This window comes from Corticium candelabrum, chromosome 10, assembly GCF_963422355.1.
Source record: "Corticium candelabrum chromosome 10, ooCorCand1.1, whole genome shotgun sequence".
Lineage (NCBI taxonomy): Eukaryota > Metazoa > Porifera > Homoscleromorpha > Homosclerophorida > Plakinidae > Corticium > Corticium candelabrum.
This window is the reverse complement of record NC_085094.1, coordinates 3,863,554-3,890,101: the sequence shown is the minus strand read 5'-3', so window position 1 is coordinate 3,890,101 and position 26,548 is coordinate 3,863,554. Positions and strand designations below refer to the sequence as shown.

Sequence of the window (26,548 nt, the reverse complement as noted above, 5' to 3'; positions counted from 1 at the left end):
AATTAATGTAAACCCGGCTTTAGAGTTGCTCTAAACCTGCGGTGGACAATTGCAAGTGGTAGCCAAATGTTTGGCAGTCTTGTCCAACAAAGTTGAAATTGACAATAATGTAGCGTTTCTAGTTAACATTTACTCCGTCTTCTGTCAACAAAATGCTTGTTGTCTAGTTCTCTGCAGTCTCAAATAGTTTGACGATGTTAGCTAAAGCAACTCAACTATTCGAGAACTTCCTATCTAATATCAGTCGTCACTATGCTCGTCGTGACAGGGACGTAGCCGCCACTTTGAAAGTGGTTCAGTTGGATTTTTACATGTGCGCAGACGCAGACACAGACAGAAGTTACAAGCCTGTCCTCACTGTGCATTGACACTCGGAAATTAGACATGTATAATTATAACATATAGTTATAGATTAAAAGTTGCAAGTGTGCTCTTTCTGGCTTCGTTTTTTGCAACATATTCGTTGGCGATACACTTTAAGTCTAGACTATCGGTCAAATCCTGATGGTAGTGCAGGATCATAAGGTGATTCAACATTGCTTGAGACATCCTGCTCCTCAGCCAAGACTTTATACGGCGGAGGGCACTGAATGATCGCTCTGCGGTTGCATTTGTAGCTGGCAAGATCAACAGTAGCTGAAACACTCTGCACACTGTCGTCAACAACTTACGCTGGATTGTGGACAGCGTCAACAGTACATTCTTTATGCTTTCAACAGATGGCACCTCCTCCTCTTCAGCTGAAGAGAAGAGTTCACCGAGAGTAGCTAGTTGTGCCACCGATTCCTCTCTGTTAAAGTCTTCATAGAAGAAATTGCACACAAGATCCAGCTCCTCATCGAAACATTGCTTCCTACAAGCCTTAACAAGAAGCTGTTCCAAGCTTGAAAAGATTCTAAGCCTCGTTGGTTGAATCTGCTTCTAATGCTTGCCATTGCGAGGTCAAGAGCTTCGAAGTACACTCGCCGGTATTCCTCTTTTGGAGACAATGCAAATTCAGCCACAGCGATACCAAGTTCCAATCGACTAGGCAATTTTCTTCTCCTTGCAAGGCGAGGTTCATCAATGTTCTGCAGGATCCTTTTCTTCTCAACAGTCAGCCAAAACATGTTAAAGTTTTCATCATTTCGCAAACTTTCAAGGGTTTTCACTGTCAGCATTGCTAGTTCATGGCCTTCAACACTAGACAGCTTGAGTTGTTGCAACGTTTGACTAAGCCTGTCACTGTGCCGTAAGATCATTTCAGATAGAATGAGACAGAAAAAGAACTTAAACAACTGCATCTGACTAGCTACTCCCTGAATCCTAGCTTTCATCTCGGTGTCTGATGTTTTATGCAATGATGTCACCCAAAGTACCTGGATATTGTCATATTTTGCAAGTATGCTGGCAAGAGATTCTGCACGAACAGTCCACCTTGTTGGGCAGAGGGTTTGCACGGCAGGAGCATCACTACCAATCTCTTCTTTCACCTCACAGAGCATGGCCTCTCTCTTTGGGGAGAACTCGATCAGCTTCATAAGTTCAAAACAAGTGTCTAGACAGTCCTTCATAGCGAGACACTGCTTGACTGTATCACTAACAGCAAGGTTCAGCGCATGCCCATAACAGTGTGTGAATACAGCTCTAGGCTCCACTTGCTCAATTTTTGCAGCTACACCAGCCTTCACTCCAGCCATGGTGCTGTATCCATCATAGCATTGACCACGGAGCTTTGCCAGAGGAATCTGGAACCGCAGAAAAGCATCCTTCATGGCCTCGAAAATGCTCTGTGCATCAATCGCAGACAGACAGTACAATCTCAGGAACTCTTCAGACACTACAAAATCCTCATTGATCCATCTCACAACAATGGTCAGCTTCTCCTTATTTGCCTTGTCTGTGGCCTCATCAACCGTTACAGCAATGAATGGCGAGCTGTGGATGTTCGCCAGGATCTTTCTCAGTACATGATGAGCCATTAGTTTAAGCATCTCGTTCTGATTTCCAGGAGAAGTGTGCTTGCAGGCACTCTTATGTATCCATTGAAGTACTTCAGGCTTTCCTTTAGCTCTCAAGTAAAGCATTTGAGTAAGGTTAGCTGATTCATCGCTGCCAGTACCTCGCATGGCTAGTCCTTGCCTGCCAAGAAAGCGAATACTGGATAAGATCAAGTGTAGCATGTCCCTTGCCTGTTCCTTTTCTGCTCTGTGGGCCCTGCTAAGCTGCTCTGCTACGTCCCTTGTGGTCTTTGGCAGCTTCACAACAGCATCAACTGCTTCCCTGTGAGATTTTGACTGTAGGTGTTTCTTGAAATTAACCGTGGCATCTTTCCAATTACAGAAACCTTTTGTCACCTGATCACATCAACAGAAACGTCTAGTTCAGGAATGAATAGTTCAACTCTAACTTTCCCAACCAAATATCAGTGATACAGCTAGGAGGATTTGGAGGCAGCCTCATGCCGTTTAGGCCCTAATATCGGTTTTAAATAGGGTTAATTAAGTATGGCTCTACAAGCTAAGAATTCAGGATAGGGTTAGCTAAAGGTAGGATTAGGATTATAATTGTTTTGGATAGTGCAAAGTTACATGTAGCAGACTCGTTGGGAGGAGAAAGGCACTCGGAATCAATATCTATGCAGGGCACATGAAAGAGCCTGCAGGGACAATTATATCCTCTAGTTGTCGGAGTCCAGGTGGCAAATACTCATGCAGCATGCAGAACGCTAGTTTTATAGGAACTTACAAATGCATTTGCAGCGTTGTTGCTGGACTTGATACAGTCTAGCTTGGTAGCAGTGACACAGTGGTGGCAAAATACAACATCTTGAGCTTCGTCGTAGTGGAAGAAGGGCCAAATACGAAACCACTGGCTCTGTGCAAGCACAGCACAGGGTTAGACTTCCCAAACGTTCTCTTGGAGAAACGAAAGTCCGTGGGGGTGATGAGGTTCATCGGGAAGAGACGGAAGTGTCACAATCGCTGTCAACTTCACACCAGCCATTTTGTATGCAGAATGCCACGTGGCCGCGTTCGCACAAGTACGCGGTACTATCCCATTCGCCCCGCCCCTTCGTAAGCCGCCTCGAGCTCGACCTCCTTTTCACGTGAGTTTGCCCGCCCACTCCCTGGGACGTCTGGCTTGCGCGAGGCTATGCATGATACTGTACTATGCAGAGCAGTATATATAACGGTTCTGATACTATGCAGTCTGATCTGCCAAGTTGCACGTGCACGTGATGTAAGACCCCAGAGTGATTAAATAATAACTTATTTAATAAGCTATACCTAATTCCGGAAGTTAACGGTAATCGTCCATTGGCGACATTGAACCGGACCGGTGGCTACATCCCTGACGTGTCGTATGTACATAGATAGCATTCACATACGGGACTCACAGAAATCTAGCTCTGCATTACGGATGCACATCGTTCGAAGATGACACGACGGTATTTGCAGTCTCCTTATCGTCTAGCTCTAGGACTCCTATTACTAACTGTCTTACTCGGTGCCTACTCAGCGCTGTCTCTAGTCAGATGGTGGCACTCACCCACTGTTCAAGGTAAAAAAATTTTCAGTATTTGATCTAGTTGTGTAGAACGTGTAGGTCTTGGACCTGATTTGTGCATGGAACAACTTGTATGACGGACCTACATTCTGTGAAGTAAGTTTTCAGGGACATCGACAATCAGACGTCAGGCGGTGACCTATGGTGTGGTCATGTCTAGAACACTGAGCGAGTCACCTGTCTTTCTAGTGGCACATACCACCTGCGTGTAAATTCACTAGCCAAGTACGACGATTCTATACTCCTTCACTTTACTCAATGCTTTCATCTAGAGATCTCAAAGTGGCGTGACTGCATGGCCACAGCGAACAATTAGCTTGCAGTTGCCATTCTCTCTCGCGTAGACGGACAAACGTTTTTGTCTCTTGCGCGCGTGTAGTTAGTCTCAGGGCACAAAATTTCGAAACAAGCCGTTCTGAGTGAGGCACCTTGATAATGACACTAGATCCTTTCTAGTTAGAACTATAGAGATGTAACGTTTGACAGCAGAGCGTATTGTCCGACGTGATAATACCCGCCTCCGTTTGGCACTTTGCCGTGGTATTGATAGCTTCGTTCTTCCTACACTCATGTGATCACTACCCTACTGTTAGTCTGATACTAATTAGTTTCGAGTGTATATATCTAGACCGTTATTGTTTACGAAAGTTTGTGTTTCGAACAATTTTATCGCAAATATTATTGTTTGAGCCATCGAAAGGTAAGATTATCTGGGACGCTGCTAATTAATTAAACGAGCATATCAATATGTTCATCTACTATTGTGATCGATGTGTTGACAGCAAACCAAAAGGGCAACAATATTTTTTGGCTTAGAGCTTTGCGAGGCGGAAGGTCAGCGCCTATCATGTACAGTCAGGGCCTGTGCAAAGAATTACCAGAAAACGATGAACAACGCCTATCGTTTACGACCTTCAACTTTTGTCCTTCAGTATTGCAATGTATCTAAAATATTTTAGTGTGGTGTCACCGGTAACTGTTAATGTAGAGCGGTAATAAATCAAAGTGTGTCAAAAAATGTGTTTGAAAATAAAATAATTTTTTAATTTTTGAAAAATATGCTATAATCGAAATGCCTAATGGGTACGGTACTGATCCTATTTGTTGTCGAATTAGGTTTTTTCGAGGTCACTAAAATCTTTTTTACTGAATTATGCTCTCTGAGGTACACTTTCCCTAGATTTGGTATTTTTTGAATTAGTCTCTATTTGTCTTCTGTCATCTTTGTCACCGTACTTGGTTGGCTTTGGTGTAGGCATTTAATACTTTAAAAAGATGTATTTCTCTTCTTCTGCGGAAAGAATCTCTCATCGCCTTCCGCTTCTGGAATACGAGTAGAGCACGACATAATCAAAAAGCACACGCGCAAATAAAATCTCTTGTATACAGAAAGTTTTTGAGGCGGGAAAACTATTTTCTTTACGAACAGTTTTACGAGAGCGAAAGTCAGAAGTACGTACTTTATTCGATAAAAATATGACCAGTATAGGGTGTATACATGCATATACATGCAACAATTGTATGGAATTTAGAAATAGCGTCTGCATTTCTAGTGAGAACGAGAGCAGTAGGAACGACGGCAATTTCTCTAGGAATGTGGACAGTCTCACTAGACAGTAAGCGTTTACAACAACGGTCTTCTAGTCTTCCAACAGAAACGACGTTACCAGCAGCTCGACGTCTTTCTCTCAGGAAAGAGTCGTTGAAGAGAAAGTGTGCACGATTTCAACGACCTCTCACGTATAAAGAGAAGCGACTTCTCTACGCCCAACTGGTCGTCGACGACAAGAACCGAATCATTTGGTGTCCGGTGAGAAAAGCGGGTACGACGACGTGGCGAATCGTCATGCTCATTCTGATGGGCAAGTTCTCGAGCGTGAGCGCCGCTTTGAATCACGTCATGCATAATGACTTCAAATATGTAACGCGCCTGAGTAATAAGTACCACAGCAATGCGGCTATCGACTACAGGTTGAAGCACTACACAAAATTTATGGCCTACAGAGAGCCGCTTGGACGCGTCGTTTCCGACTACAGACAGATTAGACTTCACGACACCGAGTTTCGTAAACGAATATGCAAAGAAACATTTCGCTACAACCAAATCTTTAATCTCAATGCACAACATCAGAGCGAACGTAACCCGGATGCTTGGACAAACGTCACCTTTCCCCAGTTTGTTAACTTTGTCACTCGTTTCTTTGGCGACAAGAGAAGGTACCTAGACCTCGACATACACTGGAAACCAACGAATCTAATCTGTCATCCGTGTCGTATTGACTATGATTATCTCGTGGACTTGGAGAGTCCTGGTGTTGTCGAGGAGTCTGCTTACGTTCTCAACGCTCTTGGAGCTCCCTCTTGGTTAAGCCTGCCACAAGAAAACCGATCGGGAAACGAGACAAAGTACAGCTTTCTCTCTCAACTCTCGACCGCTCAATTCGAGCGTCTTCGCGCTCAATACGACGACGACTACGATATATTTGGCTACCAACGTGTCAATCAAACCTCTGGATAACGTCGTAATAACAATTGCTCGTGGAGTTTACTAAATATTTGTCACAAGCCTACGTTGGTACTTATAGTTGAAACACAAAATAAATTATATACATTTTGTTTTGCTTGTATTCAATTGCACCGTTTAATTACCTATTACCGCGCATAAATACCGCCCATAAAAGTCCATGTGCCACTACTTTAAGTGAGTGTTACAAACTAGTGTGCTTGTAATTCGAGGTACTAGCGCATGCGCGTTGTTCTAGAAGCTAGGTTTATCGGCCATCTCTGAATATCCAAGTATAACAGTGTGGGTAGATGAGTGTTGGAAATGACGACGACGATAGTGACCACGATGGAGACTCCGAGACCAACGTTTGGGTGTTGTGAACGTCTAGGACACACTGATATGTATAGATATTGTGTATCGCGCATCTTACGTTGCTCATTGTAAGCTGCAAATCTAACTTTTAATTTGTCGTGCATTGCATGTGTGCATGACTCTCACTAAAACCCTTTTAGATCTGGCATCGCGACAGCGACTCTAGCGGCTCTTTCGATTTGCATTTCCGGCAATTTTAGCTACAGCGGAACTGCTACAACTCGTGTTTGATTAGTCTTGCGACTGTTCGAATTGATATATGATTCCCACAGTTCCGTTCAAGAAGCTGGAACTGCTAGCTATAGAGCTGACGGCGCTCTCTATGCAAAGTTTGAAAATTCGAGGCGAGACTGACACGCCTCTCTTCTGCAGTCTCGGAAAAAATTTAATGCGCACTATTTGCAGACAGCAATACTGACTGTTTCGTGAGCTTTATACATAGTAGATATCTGAAGTCGCTCTGGTAGTCAACGGATCGGTAGCTGGTGAAGACGTACTAGACTTTGTTTCGGTTAGCAGTTTGGGTTGACTAGCAGAATTTTTTGTTGGATTTAGTTCTTATTGTGTCGTGTGCGTAGTCCTAAAACTCCCTCATTTTCAGTTTTTACACACACACACACACACACACACACACACACACACACACACACACACACACACACACACACACACACACACACACACATACACACACGCACACAAACAAACAAACAAACAAACACACACACACACACACACACACACACACACACACACACACACACACACACACACACGTGTTGTACCTAATATAAACAAACGTCCATGCATATGTCATATGTTTCTCTAGGAACGAGTTCGACTTCTCTGGTCGACAACAAACCAATTCAACGACATCCTATTCAGACAATTAAGTCAACATTGTCCGCAGCCCAGCGTCTCTCTATCAGACGAGATCTAGTGCGTAAAAGTGCGTGTGATACCAACGTTCTTTTGCGGCCAACGGAAAGAAAAATTTGTACGCTCACTTGGTTTAACTTAATTAAAGACGAAAAGACTATAGAATCATTTGGTGTCCGGTCAGACAAGCACCAACAACAACATGGCGAGTCGTCATGCTCATCTTAGTTAATTATTTTAATAGCTAAATCAAACTAGATCACGACAGCACGAGCTTCCTTCGTCTGGCCCAGATCCGTAACTATATATATATATATATATATATATATATATATATATATAGCCGTTTATAGATTAACCCGTAATGACTCCTTCTAGTTATAGGTGTTCGTATGCCTATCACCCCTCTCCAACTCCATATATAGAGACGTGACATTACCAAAACGAAATCAAAAGACGCTTCTAGATGTAATATCTTTTTAAAAAAATTTATTTGTACGAGTGACTCAATTTTTTCACAAACAGTCGCAATGTATTATAGCAGCGTTTAGTATCATGATGCATATATAGAGGGTGCTGTCTTGACTTGTTTTTAGTAAGGGTTCTGTTCTACAAAATTACAAATGTAAACGAAAATACGCAATTCAATTGCCTACATGCTCTACAAAATAAAAAATAAAAATCATTAGCATTAAATAAAATTACGTTTACGTTTGAACGAATCTAAAGAACAATCAGCCAAAATATCTTTAAATACTTCATTTTATTTTGCTTTTCAACATTTATTTCGCTTTATGCTCGGCGCTAGCTTGCATGAGCGAAGTCTTATCCGGGGCTGCAATCGGGTGATCATGACGAGACTGACTATGCATTTGTCTCATTGCCGACGTCTCGGAATCTTAGTATCAGTGTTGCTCGTAGTCTACTCAGCATTGTGTTTCGGGATTCTAGGCAGATGGTGGCGATTCATAGTTGTTCACGACAAGCAAATCAATTCTCAAACAGACAAGTAAAATATGTTACCAAGAACTTGACATGAAGTTTAGGAATGTTTGCAATTTTGAAAGGAATCGACAGATTGATAGAATCATGAAATACGATAGAGAAAACAGTAAGAATGTCAATGGGCGAATATGTCTTTCGTGCTTGTAACATGTGAGTGAGGAGCGATTGAACACTGCAGTCGCGTGAGGGTGCGATATCCGTCACGTGCCTCAATGCAGCGACACACACCCCCACACACCCACACACACCCGTGTGTGTGTGTGTGTGTGTGTGTGTGTGTGTGTGTGTGTGTGTGTGTGTGTGTGTGTGTGTGTGTGTGTGTGTGTGTGTGTGTGTGGTGTCGCACCTATAGTATAAACAAATGGTCGCAGATGTCATATGTTTCTCTAGGAACGACTTCGACTTCTCTGGTTGACAATAAACCAATTCAACGGCATGCAATTCCGACTAAAAATATCTCAACAATGTCCGCAACCGAGCGTCTCTCTATCAGACGAGATTCAGTGCGTAAAAACTGCGTACGATACCAACGTTCCCTCACGGCCACCGAAAAGAGAATTTTGTATGCTCACTTGGTAGTAGACGAAAAGAATAAAGTCATTTGGTGTCCGGTCAGAAAAGCAGGAACAACAACATGGCGAATCGTCATGCTCATTCTTATGGGCAAGTTCACAAACGTAAGCGCTGCTTTGGATCACGTTCTGCATCACGATTTCAAGTTTATGACGCGGTTGAGTCTTCAGCATTACAGCAAAGAAGCTATTGAGTACAGGCTGAAACACTACACAAAATTTATGGCCTACAGAGAGCCCTTTGGACGCATTGTTTCTGATTACAGACAAATTAAACTTTATAACACTGGTTTTCGTAAAGGAATTTGCAAAGCGGTCGTCAGCTACAACAATAGAAATCTCAAAGGAAACCGACCAGCTCAAGAGAGTAACCCGGATGCATGGAAAAACATTAGTTTCTCTCACTTTGTCAATTTTGTTACTCAATTCAGTGGCAACAGGAAAAAATATCAAGACTTGGATGGTCACTGGAAGCCTACTAATTTAATCTGTCATCCGTGTCATGTTGACTATGATTATCTCGTGGACTTGGATAGTCCTGATGTTGTCGAAGAATCTGCTCACGTTGTCAAAGCTCTCGGGGCTCCCTCTTGGCTACGCGTGCCACAAGAAAACCGATCGGGCAACGAAACAAAGTACAGCTTTCTCTCTCAACTCTCGACCGCTCAATTTGAGCGTCTTTGTGTGCAGTACGACGACGACTACGAGATATTTGGCTACCAACATGTCAATCAAACCTTTAGATAGCGCAGTCTAGGAACAATTTCTCACGGAGTTCGAAATATATTTGTCACAATATTATACGTTTTAGTATGCATGGAAGACAAACTATTGTGTATTTAGACATTTTGTTTTGCTCAGTCGTCTCTAGATATGAATGCTTGTAGTCATTCAAATTCGTTTACGTACGTAACTTAACAATAATTGAAAATTTAAACGAAGTAATATTAGTGTGTAATACTGCATCATAAAAGTTTCTGATAAAATACTTACTCACTAATAACTTACAAATCATTAAGTCTTTTGTTATCAAGTTATTGCTAAGATACACACATTTTGTAAGCCAGGATTAAATTAATGACACTATTTTTGGATGCAAAACATTCCAAATCTACATTTTTTAGATGACGTCAAACTTTTGCACAAGGAATTGGCAGTCGCATGCACTACACTATAAAACCCATATTTGGTATCAAGATGGACAAGCTCCTGCTTTCAATTTTTGCCCGGAAGTATGATGTGGTGGGGGAGGGGGGGGGGCTGGCTACGCGAGACTACTATCGCTCTATCGTGGTCTATATACTGTAACCATAGCAACAGGTTGACAAACACAAACAAAGAAGACACATTATATTTGTCTATAATTATGCATCAACTAACTGCAAAAATTAAAAATATATATATAATTAAATTAAGGTTACGATCAAGTTATGAAAAATTTAAAAAAATTTAAACTATTACAATCAGCCAAACAATCTAAATACTTGATTTATTGCAATTTTTAGTTTTCAACACCTATTTCGTCTTTTGCTCGACGCTTGAATGACATTCATAAATTTTATCCCAGTAGCTATACCTAAACAGATTTATCGGAGCCATGCAGACCTTCTGCCGCCGCGTCATGGCTTTGTTTTTTCGCAAGGAAAGTAAAAGTTTGGCGTAGCGCGCGTTAAGTAAGCATAATCTTTGCAATTAACGCACACCAACCAGTGTACTCTTTTTATTGGCTATAAAATAAGCTTCCAACATTGATCAACAATGTGCATATGCACTATCAACCTACTAGTATCTCGAATGCACCTTTGGTACCAGCAGATTGTGGAAAACATATATTACCTATTTGATCACTTACAGTACATCTATACCAAAAGTATACGGTAACTGCGTTTATTTTTAAAAGTGGTTAGGCCATGCGTGGCTGCACAACCAGCCGCCACCGCCCATGGTTATTGCATGCTCCTACTTCCGGAAGATTGAACGAGGGAGGGGCTAACCATGCGTAAGACAAGACTATTGTTCAGAAGACCTACAGCTAGTCGACTAGCTGCAAGAGCTACGTGCGTCAGAAACGCCAGAAATGAAAATTCTTTGCTTCTCCAACTCTAGATTCTTGCCTGTCGTCTTCTTACTAGGCACATATTCAGCCTTGTTGCTGTGCGGATGGCTGCTGTTTCATGATCACACCAATGGAGGTAAGCATCACTCTGCTAGCTAGTTCAAACGTGCATGTATATCACAAGTGTATGGGCTGAAACAGAAAGCAGATTTAGAAATCGGGCAGCACTCTAGACAATAGCTAAAGGCTAGAGTAGAGAGCTGTGTGATGCTGTTTGTCGCCACTGTTCACTGTGCAGCCGTTCAATCATCAATAGTCGGTATCAACGTACCTAGTATGTGTTCTCGTCCAAATCTTACGATCGTAATCGATTGTGATTTCTATACGCTTTTTGAACGATGATCGTGTAAGTACATGCAGTGTCGCACTGCGTATCATCTCTAGTTGAAACGGTCGTGCAAATTACGTGCTAGATGATGGCTGCATGGTCACGTGTATGTACACTGTGTTTGTAGTACGTGTATGAAATACCAGAAGAACGTGTCTTCTAGTGCATTACTTAATTAATAATAAAACAGGCCCAGATCCAGGAATTTTTGATAGAGGAGACTGATCTGTTAGCAGTCAGCTAACTAGTTAGTGTTCTCTCTTTTTACCAAGCAATCGTATACAGACCAGGCAAGCAAGCAAAGTTATTTAATTACCGCGCATAAAATACCGCCCACAAAAGCGCATGCGCCTATAATATGTGAGTGTTTAACTTAAACTTTTACTGTACGAACTAAAATGTTAGTGAGCTTGTAACTCGGGGTACTAGAGCATGCGCTCGTGCATGTATTTGGTTTATTGGCCAGCTATCGCCAAGTAGCAAACCGAGAGTATGTAGATGAGTGTTGGAAATCTCTAGACAGAGATTTTTTATCAAAATCCTTTTGAGGTGTGCATGGTGTCGTCGATTGCGGTCAACTGCAGGAAATTCTTTGATATCTACACATTCGATTACGTCAGCTTTTAGAGAATACTTTCGTACCTAAAAAGAGCAGCGGCTTTAATGATAATTTTAGCGACAACGACGAGATCGACGAAGACCGCTGGTGTTGTGAACGTCCTGAACACTGCGTCTTGCGCATCGCACATACTCCGTTGCCTAGTGTGCGCTAACAAATCTAATTTAATTAATCTGTCATGCACTCTGTGAGTACCGTATCTGGCATCGCGTGACAGCGACTACAAAGACACGTATGTCTATAGCTTTCATGTCGTTGTGTATTTATTAATTAATTATTTTATTAGCTAAATAAAGCACGACAGAACGAGACTGCGTAGCCAGATCCGTAAATGTGTGTGTGTGTGTGTGTGTGTGTGTGTGTGTGTGTGTGTGTGTGTGTGTGTGTGTGTGTGTGTGTGTGTGTGTGTGTGTGTGTGTGTGTGTGTGTGTGTGTGTGTGTGTGTGGACATCTAAGTTTAAATGCCGTAGTATCAATTTAGGTTACAAATAAACTGCTGGACTGAGTGTCGTCAGTGTGCGGTATATATATATATATATATATATATATATATATATATATATATATATATATATATATATATATATATATATATATATATGCAACGAACTGTGGTAAAACATGTTTCCTATTTAGCAATAATTACCTCGTAAACCGAAAGTAGGTATATAAGTTAATTAACTTAATGAGCGACTGGCGAAAGTTTTTCAAGTGGCTGACGCTCACGTGTTTATTTTTCTAGAAACAATTACATCTCTTTCGCAAAATCAAGAACTCCAACAGCTGTTTGTTCATCCTACACAACCATCTGCAGAAAAGCGTCTCTTTCTCAGGAAAGAGGCGTTGAAGAGAAAATGCGCAAGATTTCAGCAACCTCTCACTTTCGAAGAAAAAAGTCGTTTGTACGCCGAAATGGTGGTAGACGACAAAAATCGAGTCATTTGGTGTCCAGTCAGGAAAGCAGGGACTACGACGTGGCGCATTGTCATGCTCATCCTTACGGGCAAGTTCTCGGCAGTAGACGCTGCTTTAGACCATATCATGCAACACGACTTCAATAGTGTGACTCGTTTGAGTGCTAGATATCACAACAGTAAGGATATCGAATACAGATTGAGAAACTACACGAAATTTATGGCGTACAGAGAACCTCTTGGACGTGTCGTGTCTGACTACAGACAAATTAGACTTTGCAACACTCCGTTTCGTAAACAGATGTGCACGTGGGTTCTTAGATACAGCAGAGTCCCCATTCAATCAACTAACAACAAGCACGTCCCAATGGTTCTACCGGAGATATCCTTTCCTCAGTTTGTTAATTTCATCACACGTTTTGTCGACAAGAAAAGGCACCTAGATCTTAACATTCATTGGAGACCAACACACTTGATCTGTCATCCGTGTCATATTGATTACGATTACCTCGTCGATTTGAATAGTCCTGGTGTTGTTGAGGAATCTGGTTACGTTCTCAACGCTCTCGGAGCTCCCTCCTGGCTGCAGTTGCCACAAGAAAACCGATCGGGTAACGAAACGAAGTTCGCTTTTCTCTCTCAACTCTCAGCGGCTCAATTTGAACGCTTACGTTCTCAGTACGACGATGACTACGAGATATTTGGATATCAAAAGTTTAATTTGAGTGACTCAACTCTCTAGAATTAATTAAAATGCATTACAACGTTTTATAACTTTTATCACTTTGCATACTGTATACATGTCTCTAGATAATTAATTAATTAATTAACGAAACAACATGCGAGAAACGCGTCTTGTATTTGCAGATTCAGCAGCAGAATAACTGTCAACTTCGTAAAACATACGTTACTTTAACTTAATTTACATTACCAGACTCGAGTTTATTAATTAAAAATATGAAATTTTTTGGGTTTAATTAGATTTGTATTGAGACAGAAAACGAGACAGGTCTACGGACGCGAAGGTTACGGAACACCTGTTGCACACGAACTGGCATAGACATGCACGCACAAGCATCTGCGATAGCGGCACCACCTCGACACTGCCCAATCTGGCACCTAGAGCGTGACTACTGTATGTGAACACGACGACAGTGTAGTGTACTGACAGGCGTAAAGTGCACTGCTATCACCAGTGATCTAGGAGTAGTACAGAGTACATTGTTTAGCAAGCCAGATATAACAATGTGCGCATGCGCTGCATTCCAATTGTTCGTCCGCCCGCCCGTCCGTTTCTCTAGCACATGCTCGCCTCGGGTTCCAGTAACTCACTCAAAATGATGGCATTTATTCGACAAGGTAGGAATGAATGTTTCAGTATTTATTTGAATTAATTATGGTACTGTAAAAAGAGACACAGCGCACCTACACTACTACGAAGACTTTCAGGTACTTTCTTTCCTGCTGTCCAGAAGTAAAAATGGGGAGAGCCTAGCTGCGCAGCTCTGTTCTGCGCACGCGCAATCGCAATGTGTTCTATGGCTCGATCTGTACTGAGATCTCTATTCGTGGGAAAGCAGAGACTGTTTCTATGTCCTGTAAACTTAGGTGTGAGCTACATAAGAGCAGTCGGTTGACAACGCTTACTAGCCTACTATCATAATTCTGTGTAGCAGGTCGCCAATGCTGCAGAGGAATTCTCTCTGCTCAACAAGAGGAGGAAGCGTTCGGAGAAAAACCCCTTGTTGATATTCGTACGTTCGGCAATTGTTGAGTTTACTACTAAATTCTATTAACTAGAGGTCTGTGCAACACAATTAATCAATTTTTAATTTAAATCTCCTACACTTTAGGTGATCTTTATAATGATATGAAGAAGAAACTTGACGCACGCAGATATGTGAAAGCAAGTGAGATGAACATAGTAAGCTCATAAATTGAAGGATCAAATAGAATTGATTTATTTCTTTTTTATTATGAAGCTGTTGAATAATTGTCGTTCTAAAGAGGATATTGAAGTTGGAGTGGACCTGATTAAACGGTAAACAGCGTGTAAACTGTAAGAAAGATTTTGGGACAATCTAGTGAATGTCAAATTCAATGAATTTGAGCTGCTAATGTTTAGTTAATTGAGCTGTGTTTGTATAATATTTTCTTTGTACAGTATATTCTACATAGTTGAAGGTCTCAGGGCTGGCGGAGCACTCCAGATGTATGGTGGCCAAGCTCCGCTCACAGTGAACATAAAAATTGTTAATCTATTTAATCATTTGAACTTCTGGAAGTTCTTACCAAAAGGCTGTGGCGGAAGTCCCATTTTTAAAAGTTGGGCAAGCCATGGCCCGTCTGGCCCACCCTGCTTCGCCGGCTCCGAGGTCTAATTTGTTGATGTAGAGCAGTCATAGGGTGACATAATAATTTAGCAGGTACATCAACTGTGATATTTAAATTTTACCACGATTAGATTAAGGCATTGTTATTATGGACAAGTATAAGACATTTTGAAAAATGAGAAAGATATAGGGTTGCCGTATGAAAAAGAATAGAAACAAGGCCATGTAAGGGTGTGCTGTGACATCTTTCGTATACAGACCGACTGAGCAGTATCATTCCTACATTGCACCATTTTCTAATTAGTAAGGTATAAAACACATTGTAGTGTCTCTAATTAGAAAATGGTGCAATGTAGGGATGATGTATTGCACAGTCAGTCTGTATACGAAAGATGTCACAGCACACCTTTACATGGCCTTGTTTCTATTTTTTCGTACGGCAACTCTACCTCTTTCTAATTTTTCAAATTATACTTGTCTGCATTCTTTTTCTGTGTGATACAGTCAGAGCCGTATACAGTATGCAATTGGCGAGGTGAACAGTGAGGCTAGAATCGACACACTCCCCATGTAGCGCTCGGTACAGGAAACATGTAGGTTGGATTTGGTGCAAATGCCATCAGAATTTAGAGAGCAACGTTAGTGGTAGAAGAGCGGCTTCAATCAGCATATAATCTTTGATTGCTGGAAGCATTGTGGAGGGTGACGACACAACCGTCTACACAGAACTGGTGTGGGCATGTGTTCGAATGAACTGGAAGGTGTAGCGTTTGTGTCATTGAGAAATTTTATGCTGGGTTTGGTCCCTTGAGAGGGGACCATGCAATGCAATGACAAATTTGAGTAGTCATGGACCTGCTCCGTTGTAAGCGCAGAGGTTTGGTATAGAAATCAGCTCTGTAGCATAAACTATTGATACCAATACCTGCTCTTACGGAATAACTGATCACAAACTCAACCAAATACAACATGATTTTAGTAAATAAGTCTTGTTGTGTATTTGTATGACTTGTTGCTGGCGAGGTAATTGTTGAAGTGCCCCTAGTTTGAGATGTCCTTGCAATGTTTTGCCAGTCATGTTTAATATGTTCTTTATGTATTCATGCAGTCTGGTATTTTTGCTATGTCATAGGTTCCGGTCTAGTTTGAGTAAAATTCGATTAAGTTCTGGTGCTGTTACTGTGCGAGCTTGCTGTCGTGTTGGCTGTCCAGAAATGGCACTTGAAATGATGCAGAACAAGGTTAGTTTAGTACAATCAAATTGTATGACTTTTTAGAAATGGCAATATGGATGAGTTTGTTGTTATATGCAGATTAGTTATGGTGTTTTCTTTTCAAAGTCGGCTTATGACTACCTTATTCAACATTTCTGTTATGAGAAAGAATTTGAAAGTAAGAATTTGAGCATGCTGAGTGTAAAGATTTTATTCTAGACTTCTTTGTAGCTATAGTGCATGTGCTAACTTATGTTCATGCAGTTACATCAAGTATTGTTCTTCATGTTGGCAAATTCTCTAGAGTATTTGTGTTTGAGTCTCTAAACAGGCACACACCACGAGTGAACCACATACTTTAGTACCTAGATCTGGTATACATTAGTTTGTGTCTACATATACTCTTCTGACTGAAGCTGGTTTTTTAGTAATAGTTGATCCAACTGGGTTTCATTATTTAAGTTAAACAGTTTAATTACGCAATATTAATTAAAAGTTATGTGGCTCTTGTCTTTGGCATACATTTATTTTGTTAGAATCGATTAGTAGCCACTACCTAATTTGCTGGCTCAGGTTTCATGATTGGTTGAGATGTGTAAATTACTTCAGCTTGAGCCTTTTGTCGCTGCTTACGTACATTTTAGCAGCTAATAGGAAGGCATATGTGGTAGCAGCTAGCCACTTGTCAGTGCTCATTATATGCTCAACTGGTTGCTACTTTCTTGGCTCATATTTTAGGAGTAATAACAGTTGGTCCATGTAGTAGTTGACTCATTATAATATGAATTCTTATGATTGTGCTTTCAAGTCTGTAGATTTTTAATAGCAAGCAGTTGCATTAGACAGAAATTGTTCTAGATAATACATTCTTGTTAGTATACAATATTGATCTGGATAATACATAATATAAAGTTTTGACATCTCGGACAGTCTACAATAAATCACTGTCTTTGATTAGGAGAAATTCCCTGATGTAGGTGTTAACTGCAAACTAGTAATTTGTCTTTCAGCTTTACGTATTGACAATAGCATTTAGCATCATAAGCTATGGTCCACTTAATTAACAGGTGTAAGTTATCTCATTGAACTGTGCAGAAGCTGTTGAGACATACGAAACTCTGCTGGATGATGAGGAAGAGATTCGGCCTATGTGGAAAACGTTTCACTCTGCAGTGTATGCTTGTTGCTTTCTTGTGAGCAGTTGTTTCTACAAGTTTATGTTGTGTGCTATATTATTGTTTGTTGTATTAGGCTAATAATGGCGTGAGAAGAGCTTTGAAGCTGAACAGTCTGAGTCGAAAGAGGAATCGTTTCCTGAGTATCAAATTGTACTACAGTCTTGGTGCAGTTGCTTGCAAACAAGTAAATACTTTAACAACAGAGTTGTGAGCCGAGTGTCAATAGATTATGTCGTAAATTGTCAATACACTAAGTACCACCAGTGATTCACATTCTAGTTATGCTGGAGGTATGTATAACTGGCGAGTCGCCGACTGCTAAGAAGTCCTTTTACAATTGATGTAATTGGTTGAACAAATTGGGTCACTCACTACTGTTATATAGCAAACAAACATAAGTGTTGCTTTGTTACTAAGAACGTTTTCAAAAATGAAGGATATAGAATTTATACACTGTATCCAGAATTTTTCAATTTTTGTGAATGAACCAGCCTATTTGTTGCTACAGTGTGCACTGGTGTATCTATAGATCAGGGTCTGTCTACTGTAGAGCCTTACGACATATAGATGCTTGATGGCAAACTAGAAAGTCATAAGCACATTGAAGTTGCTTATGTAAACCCCTGAATAAGAACAATAATTTATTAAAATCTCAGTTTTGTATGTTTCACTTGTGTAAAGTTGATTTGAGAATGTCAAAATGATTTCCTAGGTGCTTTGAATTATTATACTAAGGACTGGAAATGAGTAGGAATGTACAAGATCAGGGATGATATTTGAAATACCCAATATGCTTGTGGTTTCTCTCTTTTATATATCACATGTTGAGGGTCTTGTTTCAGTTCAATGATAGGGTGTTGGTTTGTGCAGTTGTAATGTCCCTATTCTAATTGATCAGGATGGTTTTGTGATAGTTGGAGGAAAGAATGTTATAGTTGTATGTTTCATGTAGAATGAGCCAGATCTGTGCTTGGAAATAATGAGCCTTCTAACAAAGGAAATGAATATCCAATATTCACAGGTTGGTAGTTGTGTACATATTATGGTTGTGTACTACTACTAGTAATATATTTGTGATGTACTCATTTCAGGCTCAAGCTGGATTAGTGATGAGAGCATTGATGATGAAAGGCAATTACAGAGAGGCTGTGTGTGCTCTCGAGTCTTTACTAAACCATTGTGACAAACTGGAATTTTTACCTCACTCGGTGATTGCACTTACATTGTATTGAAGGTTATCTCGATAAATGATTATGGGTTGTTGCAGACATTGGCTCTTGGAAAGCTTGTGCATGAGTCAGGCGATTCAGAAATTCAAGCTCATTTAAAAGTAGTTGTACTTTGTCGATTTGTCTGAATAAGTACACAAAACTTGGGTTTTGCAGGAAGTTATGGATAAATTTGCAAATCTTGGTAAGAGAATGCCAGAGCCTTTAGAACAGTCAGTAGAAACAAGAGATGGTACAACAGATGTGAATAAAATTGGGCAAGAAATGGGTGATGATGAAGAAGAAAGAGAGAAGATAAGCAGTTCCTACCTAACAGACAGTGAGCAATCTTCTCTGAAGCAAACTGAAGATAAGTAGTATTGGTAATATCAATAGTGAAGCTGCTGTTTATATATTATAGTAATAAATGCATGTATACATGCATCTGCACTTATTGTTTTGTTGTGAGTTCATTCAAACATGGTTTGTACCATGCATGAGTGAGACCACGCATACTTCTGTGCTAATTTATCTATGCTGCCATCCATACACCAGTTCTGCTGGTCAACATTTCTGGATGGTTAAATGGCTTGTATGTATGCTTGTTATATGGGGAATAGACAGAAGTGTGTAAGGAATGCAGTATTTGGGCAAGGCATGAGCAAGGTCACACAGGGTGCACCATGCTCAAATGTCATCTTGAACAGCAGTTTCTCTAGTGAGGAAGGGATGCACTTAGTTAGAGATAATAATAATAAACCACTGCCATGGTTGTATGTTTTTTTGAACCACAAGCACTCATGTTTCTCAAACTCGGTAGAGCAATTCATGTTTACCAAGTTTGTGACAGTTGAGATTATATTTACTTTTATTATAGTCTTGTGACAGTCAGGTAACTGGCGGCAGACTGCGCATTAGTGGTTTATATAATTGAATTAAAATGGCTTTTCATACATTAATTTCCATGTTCTGTGGTGAGATAGTACTGCGAGCTGTGCAAGAGTTACCCAGAAGTGACAATTATTATGTTGCGTATACTTTGATAACAATATCCTATTTACAGACTTGCTTGTACATAGAAATTGATTGGTATCAAATACTATGTAACACTTGCTGCTACATAGCTGTTTTCAACCGAATATGCCTTTCATCCTTTTTAGCTTTTGCAGACACTGTGGGTCACTTGAATTGATCTTGTTAATGTTTCTCACACTCTTTCACACTGCTATATGCGCACTTATTGTTGGAGTGCATTGATAACAATTTCCTTAGAACGGCACCTTTGGTTTTTGCATGGCTGAAATTTTCTGATTGCCATTCCAGTGTTTGGCTATAATGGCATGCAGTAAAGTGCGAGGTAATATGGTGTGCAATTTGATGTACTGAACAGTACTACTTAAGTACATCTTTACAATATACAAGCTGACAGAAAACACAAGTAGATACTTACATACTACTGTAGTAGTAGACAAGGCACCACATTTGTATCATTAATTGCCAGTCACTAATCAGCACCAATAGCTTTTATATATGCATGTGTTTTATCTGCCGATGGACGAACTTTGGGATCAGATGCCCAGCAAGCTCTAACCACACGTGCCCAATTTTTAGCTCTATGTTGATAAGACTCGATTCCAGATGGATGTGACGTGTCTTCTCCAACAAAGCGTCCATTATCTGGACGATGCTCAGAGAATCCTGGCTTTGACATATCCTTAATGACGTTGTATACATGTGCTCTTCGTTTGTTCCACATTTCCCACAGAATGATTCCAATGCTGAATATATCGACTGACCAGGTGTACGGCTTTCCACTAGCTAGTTCAGGAGCTATGTACGTTGGTGTTCCACACATAGTGCCATTTACGTGGTCAAACAACTTGGCCAAACCCATGTCTGCAATTCGTACTTCTCCAACTTTTGTTAGCTAATGGAGAACCAATTACAGTAACGATTATTTCATTTGCAGTAATTGAATTGCTTACCAGGATATTTTCAGGCTTTAAATCTCGGTGAATGATGGCATTTTGGTGTAGATATCTGATTCCATTCAGAATACCAAGTGCAAGAAATCGAGTCTCTTTAAAGCCAGTTAGTGTACAATGTGGTGGTTCAAGTTTCTCGTTTGCTATTACATCTACCAGAGTTCTCCTGCACCATTCATATAGCAATCCCACCTTGAGAGGGTTTTCTGATATCTGTACTGATCCATAGAACTTCACTATGTTGCTATGGCTGCAGTTTCTGTCAAACAAAAGCCAATCATACATATTATATTGATTTACGAACTCTACTGCATGACTGTTTGATACCTGCAAATGTCAATTTCTTTCTTCCAATCAAAAGCTGTTTGTGGTGTAATGGGCTTAATTGCCACTTTTAGTGCAGCTCTTCCTATTCCGTTAACACTGACTTTGTAGACTACACTAGTTTTTCCTCTAGCTGTTTCCTCTTGTGATAAGAGATCTTCCTTGGTAAATTTGTGAGTATCCAATTGTAGGCTCAACCTTGACAACTCACCCTGCTTTGTTAAACATTCCCGCAACAGCTCTCTATATTTAGGGATATTAGTTACCTCTTGCTCGTTTTGGGCAATCAACTGCTGGTGGAGTTGGCTTAATCTTTGAGGAATTTCTTTGAAGACAACTTTCACAGACGGGCAGGGAGGTTCTAGCAATGATGAGACGATCTCACGCAACTGAGAAAAGTCAGGTGTTATATTATCTTGCAAAAACCTGTTGAATGGTTTTTCCAACATTGCCCGAAACGTAGCTTCCTTTCCAAACTCCACCAGCTTAATTGCTCCGTAATATATAGGAAAGGCAATGATGCCTACAGCCATTAAGATAGGTATTAAAACAGGTGACATCTTAGCTTTTTTGAAAGAACCAAAATAGCTGCCTTTAGCTCTTATGGAACTTTCTGTAATGGTCGTGCCACTGACTGGTGTACTTCCTCCTGTCACGTCCAAGTCCAACATGTTTAGCGATTTTAGTTGGTCCTTGGCATCATCAACAAAGATTGTATTTGCCCATTTGCACAACTCTTCAAAGCCATTAAACTCGCATATGACTTGACTAATTCGCTGGTTTAGGAACTTTTCTAGGTCTTTAGCATCATAAGATTCTTTCTCGTTAGCTTTTAAAGACGATTTGTTCCATTTCAAGACTTGTTTGTGGCCCTCATCTGACTGGAGATGACAATGGACATCGGGTAGGAATTCAAGTATCTTTGCCGTCAATTTACTGTTCAGTTTTGATTTTGCACTTTCCAATGACAAAATGAGTTTCTGTATTTCTTCTTGAATTTGACTTTGCCATACTTTTCTGTCTTCAATTGGCAATTGCAACTGTCTCAGTGTTGCTTCAACTGAATTCCCAGCATTGTGCATAACATCACACAGTTTTCTAAAGAAATTTAGAATTAGTATACCAAAAATATTCTTCATATGTTTATGACATGCTTTAGTGATTTGTTTGTTCTCTTTTCTAAAGCACTTGGAACCATTCTGTCAATCAAACAGCAGAGATCTTTCAAATCAGGATTTATTCTGCCAAACTGCTGAAACAGTACAGCTTGTTTTGAGTTCATTGTTAGCAATTGATGTCTTTGAAATCCTGGCCAGCGTTTCTTGATCCCATCAGCTACAAGATTAAAGTAGATCTCTTTCTTTTCTTCAGGAACAATGTCCCACTTGTTTATAACGAATATTGCTGACTCAAGCAGAAGAAAATTGCTTTCACCTTTTAGATATGCTGCCAGTAAACCACCAACCTATGGAAACAACATGATTGCGGTCATGCAGAAAGACAAAGCACAGCTCAACGCGCGTGCTTACATGCAAACATGCACACTTGTTACTTACTTTGGTAGGTTCACTATTATCTCGCATGCCAATGTGCATTACTGTTATTACTCAGTAATAAATGACTGTGAATGACATTTTCAAATTTAATTACAAATTGGGCAGTTAAAAGAATAATTTCTTTTTCCCTGTTTTCTTATTTACTTCATTTACCAATTTCGATATTTTTAATACTATCTTCTTTGAGTTTTGGTGTATTTTTTTATGTTTTAATCTTACCTTTAGGTAGATGTATATATTTAAAATTATAGCACAAGCCATCCCAACTACAGCATTGTTGAAAACTCTAATTATTTCAATGTTTGAACCGCAGAAGTGTAACTTTATTGCCAACTGAAACTGTAGTTGCCACAGTATTCAGAAACTTGGTGTTACTTTCATTATATTGGCATGACTATAATGGGAACATATAGTATATAGTTTTTAATAATGGACGCATCTGTGTTTATGCTTGTACGCTGGTGCCAGTGTGTGCGCGTCCATGACAGGCATGTGGTTTGTGAAGAGTGTAGAAAAGTTGTGGTGGGGCAATTAATGGCGGAGCTAGGTGGCAGTTGTGGTAGTAGTAGCATGACAAGGTGCATGCACATGCATGTGTGTGTGTGTGTGTGTGTGTGTGTGTGTGTGTGTGTGTGTGTGTGTGCGCGCGCGTGTGTGTGCATGCACACGTATGCACGCACTCGCAATGGCATGTTACATCTTTGAACATAGATTATCCTCATCAGTAACTAAATGATTTACTGTGAAATAAACAGAACTTTTAGTGCCTCATCTCATGCACAAGGCAGTTAGAATTTTTCTTGTTGAATTTTATCTATGGTTTTACAGTGTCAATCTTACCAGTAGCACTGGCATAGTGTGGGGGCTGGGGGAGGCTTTAGTCGTCACAAACTTTGTAGGCTTGTCAAGTAGAAGCGCCATGTTTCCCTCAGGTTAACAAACAGTCAGCTTAATCTTAGTGAGGTGTGTTGATGACGATTTGTTTGATGAAACACATCAGCATTTCTGTATAGTGCCAGTATGGAAAATGTTGTGACTGGTGCAGTGCATTGGTATGCCCATCACACTTTCTTGGCAATGGTGGATGTCATGCTGTGGAAGTAATAAAGTAAAAATGGGGCGTGGCTTTGCAGTGTGATTGATCAGCCCCTAAAAACTTGAGGACCATGATATTTTGGTGCAAGTAGCAATGATCCATGACAGATCGATTGCATCAGTTACCAATTGTCACGATGAGAAAGCATTAACATCTTCTTTAAATAAAAAATGCAAGATAGGAGTACAAGCGTGTAAGTATATGTGACAGTGTATCAATGTTTCACTACCTGTGCTGCTTCTTGTGCAGGTAAACTCCCATTCAATACGTAGATGAAACCACAGGCACTGCATCTTTGACACAGTTCAGTAATCTGTCTTGAAACACAGCTTTCTGGTTCGTCTTCTGTAACTCCGGGACTGTCAATCAATTTAAAACACTAGAAGAGTACCTCGTATGACAAAAGCTAAAATACTTCTACAAATTGCTCAAACAAAACTTTACCCGCAGAAACTGACTGGGCCAGTATATTGTAACTCGTGAACATTGTTCATTTTTATCTTGGTTGCTTGCCCATACTTTTTCACTGCAACGTGATGTTGTTTGCTGTTGGTCACTGTTGACTTTTTCTTGTGTACGGCCTATAGTTGTGGCGAGTTTTTGCCGCCCTTCCATAGTGGTGAGATCGACCCTTTCTTTGTGTTCTTGATAATGAATGATGGCTTCTGTTTTCTCACCATATTGAATTATACATAGTACGGAGGTAGCAGCATTGTAGTCTGTTGGAAGGATGCATTCTCCAAGCAGAGCATTAAGAAGAGTACTTTTGCCAGAAGAAGTACTACCTGTGTAGGTATGCAGAAACAAACAGCAATGTTGCGTTATTCAATTTTGCATTTTAGGTGTCAGACAGACAATTTATATATTATTTATATATTATATTATTTATATATTATTTATATATTATTTATATATTATTTATATATTATTTATATATTATTTATATATTATTTATACAGACAGATAGACTGACAGACAACAGATAGACAGACAGATTGTTTTATTGGTTTAAACTTTAAAGATACAACAAGCAAATCTTCAAAAGTATACAAATTCACCTCAGACAGACAGACAGGCATACAGACAATAGTGTGCACTGGTTAATTACATACAGTTTAGTTGTAGTTTGCAGTAGTTAATTAGGACTCTTTGTCCGTGATCTAAATGGCATAGTCGGTTTTAGTCATTTTCAAGTTTGAGATAGACAGACAGACAGACAGACAGACAGACAGACAGAAAGACAGACAGACAGACAGACAGACAGACAGACAGACACCACATCACGCAATTATGGTTTTGCCTTGTTCGTGCACTCCAGAGTACAACCGATTACGTCTTGTACATTTATTTATTGTACAATATAAAGCTGGCAAAGCTAATGAAGGTCTGCTCAATAATTCTTTTACGTTGACATGCAGCATGCGCATCAGATTCTATACCTGAGACTAGCACCATTGGCTTTTTGCTACAACGCTTTCTATCAGCTTCATAATGTTTTTTCTGCAACCAAACTGGGTCTTCTGTAAGCTTGAGATTGTGAAACCGCTCGAGAACTTCGAGATTATAGAAAAACTTTTCCGTTTGTCTGCTTAGCTCTAGGAACTCGTCTTTCGTAGCTGAAAACTTTTCGAGTACAGAATTAGAGGGAGCAATCTCAATGGGCTACAGACAACGAAAGCAATCTTTGTTACTGAAGAACGGTTCTAATAGAATATCTATATCACTGACAATTACTAACGTACTAACTTACCGCAGACGCAGGTAGGGGAACACGGTATGACTCTTTGATGTGTTGAAGAAGTCGTTCTTGATACTGGTCTATGCCGTCGCAATTGTCAGTATTGACGTCCAAGGTTTCACACCACTTCAGTAATGTCTTGATGTCTTGAGAATCCATAACGTTTTCAACCGCTACAGGACTGACTTTGAGTGAGCTAACCCTCATCCTCGGCAAAGAGGTTGGTGAAGAGCTTTTGGGTTTTTGAGCTCGCAGTTGCTGAGACATTGCAAGCAACTATTGGAAAGAAACACCGTATTGTGTACTCAAGCGGTCTTGCGAGGAACAATCACGTAGGAAAGTACCCGGATAATGCCAAAGCGCACTACATCAGCGAAAACGATCGGTTGTCTTGACTTTATAGCTGTTATCGAATGTGAATGCTCACGCTGGGTTACTTGCATTGCTATGGCAAGATTTCACGACAAGGACCCCTTTAGGTGTTCGACGTTCTCTTCCCGAAGTAAGAACGTTCAGATACAGGTAAAATAGAGTAAATGTGCTTGTACAACGTTGTACAACTTGCCAGAGTGCTTGTACAACGTTTACTGACTGAAATACACGCAACAATAAGTACGGGTATGAATCTAGCATTTGTACCATCAGCCCCGCCTGCTGTGTTACAAGAGCTCGTATTTCATGCAACCGATAGACACACTCACAAGCAACGGTTTGGTGCTGCTCTTACAAAGTGAAAAGAAAACATCAATGCAACAGCACGAGGGAAACGAATTGCCTTCTATGGAGCTTAATGCACAGGAGGTTCAAAAGTTGGCCCTCAACCAGCAAGGCGCAAAACCATCGAGACAAAAATCGTCTTGCTTGTACCCTAAACGACAATCAATAGCCTCCAAAACAATCAACGCACACATGAAGGCCTGAAGATTCATACAAGAGCGCTCGTACTTCGTACTTACCGCACACTGTGCATTTCAAGATCACCCATTTCCGCCCGTTTCATCACCCAAAAGAAATCACGAGACCAACGCAAACTGCTGTTAACAATCGACTAGGATA

At 40.3% G+C, this 26,548-nt stretch overlaps 6 protein-coding genes across 8 annotated transcripts; 4 read left to right on the top strand and 2 right to left on the bottom strand.

Moving 5' to 3' along the window:
* Positions 1-487: 487 nt before the first annotated feature.
* On the bottom strand, positions 488-2,985 carry LOC134185251 (zinc finger MYM-type protein 1-like). Its single transcript, XM_062653031.1, has 4 exons — positions 2,893-2,985; positions 933-2,336; positions 700-861; positions 488-646 (listed from the first exon to the last, which is right to left on the bottom strand). Exons 1-4 carry the CDS (start codon positions 2,983-2,985, stop codon positions 488-490), a joined length of 1,818 nt encoding a protein of 605 aa, XP_062509015.1.
* A 2,017-nt stretch (positions 2,986-5,002) lies between these two features.
* Positions 5,003-6,131, top strand: LOC134186048 (carbohydrate sulfotransferase 8-like). Its single transcript, XM_062653955.1, has one exon. It carries the CDS (start codon positions 5,048-5,050, stop codon positions 6,065-6,067), a length of 1,020 nt encoding a protein of 339 aa, XP_062509939.1. The 5' UTR covers positions 5,003-5,047; the 3' UTR covers positions 6,068-6,131.
* A 2,040-nt stretch (positions 6,132-8,171) lies between these two features.
* LOC134186095 (carbohydrate sulfotransferase 11-like) lies at positions 8,172-9,811 on the top strand. 2 transcript variants are annotated; one of them, XM_062654013.1, is made up of 4 exons: positions 8,172-8,315; positions 8,374-8,417; positions 8,702-9,518; positions 9,574-9,811. In XM_062654013.1, exons 1-4 carry the CDS (start codon positions 8,173-8,175, stop codon positions 9,638-9,640), a joined length of 1,071 nt encoding a protein of 356 aa, XP_062509997.1. In that variant the 5' UTR covers position 8,172; the 3' UTR covers positions 9,641-9,811. The 2 variants fall into 2 exon arrangements, with proteins under 2 accessions (XP_062509997.1, XP_062509996.1); XM_062654012.1 differs by having other exon boundaries at positions 8,702-9,811.
* Positions 9,812-10,921: 1,110 nt separating this feature from the next.
* Positions 10,922-13,685, top strand: LOC134186155 (carbohydrate sulfotransferase 8-like). Its single transcript, XM_062654071.1, has 2 exons — positions 10,922-11,075; positions 12,689-13,685. The coding sequence occupies exons 1-2, from the start codon at positions 10,961-10,963 to the stop codon at positions 13,600-13,602; spliced, it is 1,029 nt and encodes a 342-aa protein (XP_062510055.1). The 5' UTR covers positions 10,922-10,960; the 3' UTR covers positions 13,603-13,685.
* A 690-nt stretch (positions 13,686-14,375) lies between these two features.
* Positions 14,376-19,429, top strand: LOC134185992 (uncharacterized). 2 transcript variants are annotated; one of them, XM_062653893.1, is made up of 12 exons: positions 14,376-14,468; positions 14,537-14,614; positions 14,714-14,784; positions 14,843-14,901; positions 16,326-16,434; positions 16,507-16,585; positions 17,503-17,600; positions 17,659-17,769; positions 18,538-18,606; positions 18,677-18,793; positions 18,853-18,915; positions 18,971-19,429. In XM_062653893.1, exons 1-12 carry the CDS (start codon positions 14,390-14,392, stop codon positions 19,169-19,171), a joined length of 1,134 nt encoding a protein of 377 aa, XP_062509877.1. In that variant the 5' UTR covers positions 14,376-14,389; the 3' UTR covers positions 19,172-19,429. The 2 variants fall into 2 exon arrangements, with proteins under 2 accessions (XP_062509877.1, XP_062509876.1); XM_062653892.1 differs by having other exon boundaries at positions 14,385-14,468; positions 14,534-14,614.
* A 631-nt stretch (positions 19,430-20,060) lies between these two features.
* Positions 20,061-25,827, bottom strand: LOC134186139 (uncharacterized). Its single transcript, XM_062654056.1, has 8 exons — positions 25,505-25,827; positions 25,194-25,416; positions 24,199-24,539; positions 23,984-24,133; positions 22,257-22,567; positions 21,106-22,200; positions 20,779-21,037; positions 20,061-20,720 (listed from the first exon to the last, which is right to left on the bottom strand). Exons 1-8 carry the CDS (start codon positions 25,757-25,759, stop codon positions 20,298-20,300), a joined length of 3,057 nt encoding a protein of 1,018 aa, XP_062510040.1. The 5' UTR covers positions 25,760-25,827; the 3' UTR covers positions 20,061-20,297.
* Positions 25,828-26,548: the final 721 nt, after the last annotated feature.